General features: G+C 53.2%; 1 protein-coding gene across 1 annotated transcript; it reads left to right on the plus strand.

Moving 5' to 3' along the window:
* The first annotated feature begins 488 nt into the window (after positions 1–488).
* AP2M1 (adaptor related protein complex 2 subunit mu 1) lies at positions 489–9061 on the plus strand. Its single transcript, XM_081830561.1, has 11 exons — positions 489–620; positions 2661–2777; positions 4632–4897; positions 5652–5734; positions 6344–6479; positions 6573–6714; positions 7000–7119; positions 7226–7361; positions 7464–7561; positions 8081–8192; positions 8865–9061. Exons 2-11 carry the CDS (start codon positions 2704–2706, stop codon positions 8997–8999), a joined length of 1302 nt encoding a protein of 433 aa, XP_081686687.1. The 5' UTR covers positions 489–620; positions 2661–2703; the 3' UTR covers positions 9000–9061.

Consider the following 9061-nt stretch of genomic DNA (forward strand, 5'->3'; position numbering starts at 1 on the left):
TCATGTCTGGAACAAATATTTGATGAAAAACTCTTGGGAGAATCAGAGGTGGTGTTAGAAAGCAGGAATTTCAGTACAAACACTTCTGCCAAGTCGTGTGTGTGTAAAGTGAGCACAGCCAGTCCTCGGACTCCGGAGACAGAAAAGGCCTACAGCAATCTCAGGCTTGACAGATGGGCTTCAACAAATGGTATTAATTCTCTGAAGCTTTCCTCAACACTGAAATAGGAACAGGATGGATTGCAGACTACAATTCCCAGAATGCTCAGTGGGGAAAGTGAAGTGAGTGGAGTGGCGTATGATGGGATGTGTATTTCGTGAAAGGGTGGATAAGGCCACGCCTATCCCTCCCCCAAGGCACGCCTTCCCAGCCGAAGGCATTCGGGTAGTTGTAGTTTTGCTAAACCTAGAAAGCTTAAAATTGTAAGCGAGAAGGTCGAGGGGCCTGACGGGATATGTAGTCGGCGCGATCGCTGGACGCGCACGCGCAACTGTGTTCGGGGCGGGGCCGCGGCACTGCGGTGAAAGCCGAGGCAGCGGGCAAGCGAGCAGGGGGTGGGCGGACATCTTGGGATCTGGAGAGTGGCCGGGCGGGCCGAGCAGGGGGTCGCGGAGACCAGGTAAGCTCGGGATCTGGTCAGGGGTGAGGGAGAACGCCTACCACGCTGCCCAGCTTTGCCCTTCCCTGCACTGCGCTACGCGGAAAGCTGCCCACACCCGGGACTGGCCTCAGCCTTCAGATCTGGAGGGAGCTGACGGCGGGGCGGGGGCGCCCGGGGCGCGGTTGCAGGACGGGCCAGGAGCGGCGCCCTCCACCTGACCCGTCCAGCGCCTCCTGTGAGAGGGAGACTTACTGGAATCCTCCCAGAGCGGGGACGCCGCGCGGCGCCCCCATACCCGGGATCGTGACAACCCCCCCTGCTCCTTGGCGCCTCCTCTCAGCGCAAGGACAATTCCCCCATCTCCTAGGACAGTGACACCCCCTTGTGCCGCCTCCTTGGACTGTGACAAGCCTCCCACCCTGCGGTACCCCCTCCTCCCAGTTGAGTGACACCCCGCGGCTCTTCTTCCTCAGGCCTGTGACAGCCCCCGCACCCCCGTGGAGCCATATTTTTCCCGCGATGTCTTCCTCCCCAGGGCGAAAAGCCCACCACCCGCTCATGCCTCTACGCTTGAACCTCAAAGCAAGTTACGCAGCCTCAGCTTTCCCTTATTCACCACTGTCAGTCTCTCCCTACTGTTTTTTCCTCTTCAAAGCCTTACCTTTGTCACACTGGAAACTCCTTCCTCCAGATGTTTCCCCCAGCCCTGTTGCTGCTGCAGGCTCACCTGAAGTAGACCGCCTGGCTGTTTCTACCAGTCTTTCCCCTTAACTCAGTATTCCCTTCCTGCCCTGGGCCCCACCTTTGCTCTTTGGTGCTCTGAGGTCCCTACCACTTGATACCTGTGAACTTGCTTCTTTGCTCAGGGCTCTACCTCCATTTTGCATTTCTTCTCCCAGCCTCTTTGGGACTGAAGGGTGAAATGTGTTCACCACCACCTTGAGAGACCTCTCACTGAGTTTGGGAGACCCTGATGGCCACAGTAATAGGCTCTATTTTCCAGTTTAGAAAAGTCTGCTAAACTCCCTCTGCCCTGTGAAATTAATACCAGAGCTAATTCAGGAAATCTAGAACTAAATTAACCCTTTTTCTCCTTGCAAACAGTCTAAATTAATTTGACCCAAATAATTTGGATAATTCACATATTCCACCCCTTGCTTGTAGGTACTCAGGCCAGAAATGAGTTATGTCATGGGTCTGGAATCATAGAATTTCAGCTGGATTGATCTCTTCATTTTATGAACTGTACCTTCACCCCTCACCCCCCATCCCCCTTATTTTTATTGCCTTTGGGAGCTGAGAGGGATCCTCCCTTTTTGAAAGGGAGGTGGTTAAAAATAACTCATAAGCAGCTTGGGTCATTGAAGTGTAGTCTGCCAGGGCTGGGGCCTTTCTACTCTGCTCTTTTGCCTGCTTATCTGACTGCCTGGGATTGGTTGGAGCCACACTCCTGGGTTGGTGTCAGGGCCTAAGGCCTCCCTTCTCTCCTCCCCACGCCCTGCACACCCTTTCCTGGAATGTTTAGACTTCTGTGAATTAGAGAGCAGCAGGTTCAGGCCCTGCAGTCTTCTCAGAAGGGTAGTGGAGCCTGAGAGACTGGGTGCTCCTAAAGCTGTGCCTGGGGGCCCCAGACCTGAACAAAGTGGAGTAATTCCTACCGCCATTCCTGCAGCCGCAGGCAGGCCTTCACAGTGACTCACTGGCTACAGTCTGAGTGAGAGTCTGCACAGGAAGGGGCCAAAAAGGATCCGTGCTGAGCTCAGCACTGTGAAGAGGGGGAGGGGGCTACTCTCTGGGCTCAGCCCCAGAAAAGGGAGGGTCAAAATGGCCTTAGAATCCTGGGCCCAAGTCCCTCTCCATTTCTTTCTCCTTTCCAGTGTGGGATAAACAGGAACTGGAGCCTGGCTAAGGGGAGGGGCATGCCTGGGGAGGGCTTCAGGGTCACTTACTGGAGGGTTGAGTCAGGAAAAAAAGCCCAGCCAGTGACCTGCACAGCCCCACAGAGGATGTTGGCAGAGGTTCTCAGGCCTTCCCTTACCCTGCCTCCGCCTGTCCTAGGTCTGTTCTCAGAGCGATGGGCCTTGGAGACTGAGCTGCCGCCATGATTGGAGGCTTATTCATCTATAATCACAAGGGGGAGGTGCTCATCTCCCGGGTCTACCGAGATGACATCGGGTGAGTCCCCTGGCTGAGCCAGCTGTGCCCCCACCCTTCATCCCTCCTCCCCAGCATGTAGGACCAGGTCCGTTCCTACCAGAGACTTGACTTGGGCCACCCCCACCCCTTGCTGCATCCTAGAAGCTCAGCTAATACAGCCTGGTTCCCTTTAGGTCTGGTGGTATTGGCCTGGCAATAGGCGGGACCTGTGGAATGGTGTGGCCCCCACAGTCTTAGGAACTCTTGCCCTTCCTGCCGTCTGCTTCCCTTAGTGACAGACCTACTTGCTGGAAATGAGTGCTTTTGCCCTGGCAGATTAATTCCTCCTCTGAGGAGGAGGGAGATCTTTCTCCAGGGGCTGAAGTTAGTGGCCAGGCTAGTGGTACTAGTCTGTCTAAATCTTGCTCTCAGAAGCCCTTCTCATGGTGAGAGCCTTCACTGGATTCTCTTGAAAGCCTCTCCAGGCTTCCAAATACTCTCCCACTCCCTTTCTTGGGAGGAGGCAGGCTGCTGACTCAGCTGTTTTCAGTTCCTTGGGGCCACTCCTAGAAGAGAGGTTGTGAGCAAGCCTGAGGCACTCTCCGGGTCACTAAGGGAAGGGCAGGGAGCCATGTGGCCCTTTCTGGCCTATCAGAGTAGACCTGGAAGAGCTCCTTGTTCTGGGTCCCTCAGACCTTAACAAGGAGGCACAGCCTGCCTTCTCATTCTGCCCCACCCTGCATGCCGCTGTTCTTTCCTGAGTGAGGGGACACATCCTAGCCTCAGCAGCTCTAATGAGATTAGGCTCCTCTGGTTCATGCTGCCCTGTTTTTCTTCCTTTAAGAGTTTAGGATAGATAGTTATAGAATGGGCCTGCTGCAGTGCCCTAGCTCCTTGGCTCCCAGCTCCCTGGCTAGTGGGCTGGCCTGGCCTTTGTGGCTGTTTGTCCATTGGCTGGTGGTGGGCATGCACTAGAGTTGTGGGAGTGCCTGGCTTGCCTGAACCTGGCTGGCTACACCCATCTGCACTCCCTCCTGCCCTGGATGGACCTGCTTAAGCCAGGGCACATACTGTCTTGCGTGCCTTGCTGTGCTTTCCCACCCCTTGCCTGTTGCTTGTCAGCTTCCACCTCATGGTGTCTGCTGCCCACCCCAGTGTGTTGTGTGTCTAATCCTCTCTCTCGTTGCTGTCACTCTCCTCTTCTTGCTGGCGTCATTTCTCTCATCCCATCTCATTGGCTGCCGTAGCAATAGGTAAGCAGCCTATCAAGCTGCCGCCCAGGCACAGGTGGGTGGGGGGCCCTGCCCCCCCCATCATTGTTTTCTTCATCTGTTTTCATTCCCTGAACTCGTCCTGGAATTGGATCCTGGACAGGAATGAATGGCCCAGCTCCATGGCCCCTTGGTGCTTCTTCCTCAGTGGATTAGAGCCTTCTCCAAAGTCACGGTGGCTTTGTCTCAGTTCTAGAAAAGCCACGCCTCCCCACTGGTAGGATCACAAGTGGGAGAACTGAAGAAGAAGAAGGGTATCTTTCTCATTTGGGCCTGGAGCTTAATGAGAAGTTAGAGAGGTGGCAGCTGGGAAATTGGGGCCAGGCCTGGGAGTCGGGAACATACCTCCTTAAGCCTGATGGACTTTACTTTATTAACACCACACCTGTCCTCCTGTCATTCCCACCTGACTTCCCTTCAGACACCAGCTCAGCTCCGGCCCTACTCCCATGCCTCTGCTGGGAGCCACAAGGGAACTGCCCCAGTGGTTTAGGCATTGGCTTCAGAGTACATGTCAGACTTAAGCAGTGAAAGGGGGAAAGGTTGTTAGCAGCTGTGGTTGATCCCCATGGAGTGAGGTTTGACAGGGTGCTGAGCAGCCCCTATGTACCTTTTCCCTCAGGAGGAATGCAGTGGATGCCTTTCGGGTCAATGTTATCCACGCCCGGCAGCAGGTTCGCAGCCCCGTCACCAACATCGCTCGCACCAGTTTCTTCCATGTTAAGCGGTCCAACATCTGGTTGGCAGCTGTCACCAAGCAGAATGTCAATGCTGCCATGGTCTTCGAATTCCTCTATAAGATGTGTGACGTAATGGCTGCCTACTTTGGCAAGATCAGCGAGGAGAACATCAAGAACAATTTTGTGCTCATATATGAGCTGCTGGATGGTGAGGCTGGCAGGGCGGTGGGCCCAGGGTGGGGATGGACCTGATGGGGCCTAGCCTGGAGGTAGGGGCACATGTGAGGTTCCCTCCAGTGTCCTGTGAACTTTCTTTCCTGACTGTCTGGTCTTTTGAGCCCTGAAAAGGCCAGTCTAAATTCAGCCCTAAAGGCTGCTCTGAAGTAGAACACAGAAATAGGCTAGCGAGTGGAGGTATGGGGAGATGGGGCGGAGGACCAAAAGATCTTTCAGGGGGCTAGGAACCTAACTGTGGGGCTTGGTAGCTGGGCCTCCTGCAGTTAAGCACATTTCCCTCTTAGCTTTGTGGTTTGGGCCTTAGTTCACTGACTGTCCTTCCAGCTTTCTATCTCAACAGCTGCCTCAGAGCCTGAAGGAGGGTGAGATATTACCAACTGCTGGGGTTGCATTATCTCTGTTCCTCTGTAGGGTATGATTTAAGGGAACAGAGTCTTTCTCCCTTCCCAGATCTGTTTTCTAAGGACTCAGTGCTTCTTGATCTCTTACCCACTGTCCATGAGATTCTTCTGATTTTCTCTGTGAAAAAAATCTGACGTTTTAATTATGTTTTCTTATGAAGCACAAATCCCAGAGTAAATGCTACAAAGCTAGAGGACATTGCTGCAGATGATCCCGTACTCTTCTAGGGCTGTGCTGGCCAGATAGGTCCAGACCAGGGGAGGGATTGGACTGAAGGAGCCTTCGGTTTTTTCCAGGGGCTGATGGTTCCCTTCCTTTTGCAGAGATCCTGGACTTTGGCTATCCACAGAATTCAGAGACAGGAGCACTGAAAACCTTCATCACTCAGCAGGGTATCAAGAGCCAGGTACTCAGTGGGACAGCCACAGCAAGGGTGGGGCCCATCCTCATTGAGCCCCCCCCCCCAGCCTTGTCCCAGCTGACTCAAGAGCCCGCCTTTGACAGGAAGTGCTGGCCTGAGCCCTCTACCATGATTGCGGGCCTATTTTGCTGTATGTGGCCCTCCACCCTAGGAGCAGCTGACTCAGCAGCTCTGTTATTGGGAATACAGTTCAAGCAGTTTCCTTCTGCACTGGGGGAAGGAAGGGTGTGGGCTGCCCTGGAGGCCTGGTGTTCCTCAGGAGGAGAGAGCGTGGGCCCTCCTCTAGGATCCAGGCCTTATAGCTGCCTTCTTCTTTTCTGCCTGCTGCTTCCCGTCTGTGCTCCCCTCCTGCTTCCTGTGGGCATCACATTGGCCCTTTGGCCTCCAGCATCAGGTAAGCTGTTCCCTCAGCTTCCACCTTTACAGCTTTGCTCCAGTTTTCTTCGGGCCCTGCCGCATGGAGCTCATGAGGAGGATGAATTACAGGGTGGGGACTAAAAGGGAGGGGGAATGAGTGGAGTGGGGATAGAGACAGGATCATTGAAGGTGGAGAGGAATGAGGCCATTAGTATTTTTCTCTGTCCCCCCATGTAGACAAAAGAAGAGCAATCCCAGATCACCAGCCAGGTGACCGGGCAGATTGGCTGGCGGCGGGAGGGCATCAAGTATCGCCGGAATGAGCTCTTCTTGGATGTGCTGGAGAGTGTGAACCTCCTCATGTCCCCCCAGGGTGAGAGCCCTCTCGTGATGAAGCTAGAGAGGCAGGATCAGGGCAGGATTCTCGTCCTAACTCCAATGTTCCCATGTATCTGTCTATCACCAGGGCAGGTGCTGAGTGCCCATGTGTCAGGCCGGGTGGTGATGAAGAGCTACCTGAGTGGCATGCCTGAGTGCAAGTTTGGGATGAATGACAAGATTGTCATTGAGAAGCAAGGCAAAGGCACAGCTGATGAAACAAGCAAGAGGTGCCTGAGCAGGGTTGCTGGGAGAGGGTGGACCTTGGAGGGCTGAGCAGGGCTTGGGCTATCACAGGTTCCTTCAAGATACCATTTCTGCAGTAATGCAGACTTCCTCTTCCCGAGGGTGTGCTTGCCTGGTTGCCAGCTTTCTCCATTCTGGTAGCTTTCCATAGTCTGTAGCACAGGCCTTACCCAGGATGTGGCAGCTTTTGGGGGTGGGATAGCGTCCCAGCCAACTCTCTCCTGCCACACTCCTGTACCAACGAGGAGACCTTCTGCCCCTGCTTGCAGTGGGAAGCAATCAATTGCCATCGATGACTGCACCTTCCACCAGTGTGTGCGACTCAGCAAGTTTGACTCTGAACGCAGCATCAGCTTCATCCCACCAGATGGAGAGTTTGAGCTAATGAGGTGCCATTGGGGTGTGAGGAGGCAGGGGGTGCTGCTGGCCAAGAGAGATGGGGGAGAGGGAGGAGGACAGGCTCTCCTATGCCAACCTTGCTCCCCACCCCTAAAGGTATCGTACCACCAAGGACATCATCCTTCCTTTCCGGGTGATCCCACTAGTGCGAGAAGTGGGACGCACCAAGCTGGAGGTTAAGGTGGTCATCAAGTCCAATTTCAAGCCCTCATTACTGGCTCAGAAGATTGAGGTGAGAACAGGGAACTTGGGGAGGAGAAAGCACTGTCTCCAGGTATAAAGGCAGCTGATGTCAGGGCTTGACAGAGTGCCCTGACCGTTGTATCGCTTCTAGGTGAGGATCCCAACCCCACTGAACACAAGCGGGGTACAGGTGATCTGCATGAAGGGGAAGGCCAAGTACAAGGCCAGCGAGAACGCCATCGTGTGGAAGTGAGTCTCCTTCACGAGGCCACCGCAGGGCTCAAGATGCTTTGGTGTACCCTCTTTTTAAGTTTTACCTTCATTGTCTTGAGAGAGAGAGAGTGTGTGTGTGTTGTGGGTGGGGGGAGGGTACCTGCCTTTTTCTCCAGGAACCTCTGCTTGTGCTCTCACTCCTGTACCTCTGTGTGAGTGTGCACATGCCTGCACTTGGGTGCATGCATGCGTTTATTTATCAAAATGTTTCCATGTTTTTCCCTGTTTGCCCGTGTAATATTTCTGTGAAATAGAGAGCAGGGGATAGTATGCCTGTGTATCTAAGCTGAAACTGCAGCCAACAGTGCTAAAGGAATAGCATACCCAAGGTTCCATAGCAAGTGGTTATCAGGTTCTTCCCCATACTTTTTGTCCTAGCACCTCCCACAAGCTCTTCAGTTCCCTTCCCCTGACCCCTCCAAAAAGGCACCCTCCACCTTGAAACTCCTCCAAGCTATCAGGGGCACTTCCTGCTTATTGCCCCTCTCTTCCCAGGATCAAGCGCATGGCAGGCATGAAGGAATCGCAAATCAGCGCAGAGATTGAACTTCTGCCCACCAATGACAAGAAGAAATGGGCTCGACCCCCCATTTCCATGAACTTTGAGGTATGGCAAAGGAGGGGCCTAGAGCCATGGCAGGGTGTGCTAAGAAAGATCTTAGGATTGTTCAGGTCAGTTTCTGTACCTTACTTCCTGCATATGAGTCCTAGAGAGGGGAAATGACTTTTTAATTCATAGACCCATTCCTTCCCCCTTCAGGCTTCTTACTAGAAATTGCTATTCACACTGACAAATATCTTTGACTTCTAAAGCTGTCATAAAACAATTTTTTGGAAAAATTTAGATTGCTTGAATGCCAAGTAAGACACAAAGTTTATTTACAGACAGGAGAATGGGCTGACTTTGCTTTGTGCATGTTAGACATATAACTTTCTCCACCTTATTTTTTAAGCCCATAATATTGAGCAGGATAAGTGTGTTCTACAGTGGGTCTTTGGTTGTTGCCTCCTGCTGATTAAAGGAATTGATTCAGGTTATCACAGGCAAGGCCTGACTTCAAACCCAAGTGATTATATTAGTTACTCTTGGATATGCTCTCTTCTTTAGTAACCTCTTAAGAAGACTCTTCTTAAGCTTCCCCCAGCTTCTTTCAGGACCCCAAGCATTCAAACACCTGTAGTAGCGAGAGATGAAGTAGGTCAGGGCTACAGAACTTCCCAGAGTAGAGCAGCTGTGAGAGGAAGACCACATTCCTAACTGGAGCTGTCCTTTGCCCAGGTGCCATTCGCACCCTCTGGCCTCAAGGTGCGCTACTTGAAGGTGTTTGAACCGAAGCTGAACTACAGCGACCACGATGTCATCAAATGGGTGCGCTACATTGGCCGCAGCGGCATTTATGAGACCCGCTGCTAGCTGCCTAGTAGCAGCTAGCCTGTCTCCCCACCCGCCCTTTTCCACAGGTCTGGGTGCCCTGG

This window comes from Leptonychotes weddellii, chromosome 1, assembly GCF_054177405.1.
Source record: "Leptonychotes weddellii isolate Sample4059 chromosome 1, ASM5417740v2, whole genome shotgun sequence".
In the NCBI taxonomy this organism is placed as follows: domain Eukaryota; kingdom Metazoa; phylum Chordata; class Mammalia; order Carnivora; family Phocidae; genus Leptonychotes; species Leptonychotes weddellii.

Bases quoted from the DNA above. Each gene is read 5' to 3' on its own strand.
- AP2M1 (XM_081830561.1), top strand. From the start codon at position 2,704: ATGATTGGAGGCTTATTCATCTATAATCACAAGGGGGAGGTGCTCATC. The intron at 4,898-5,651 runs GTGAGGCTGGCA...TTCCTTTTGCAG, and splicing joins CATATATGAGCTGCTGGATG to AGATCCTGGACTTTGGCTAT. The intron at 8,193-8,864 runs GTATGGCAAAGG...TCCTTTGCCCAG, and splicing joins CCATTTCCATGAACTTTGAG to GTGCCATTCGCACCCTCTGG.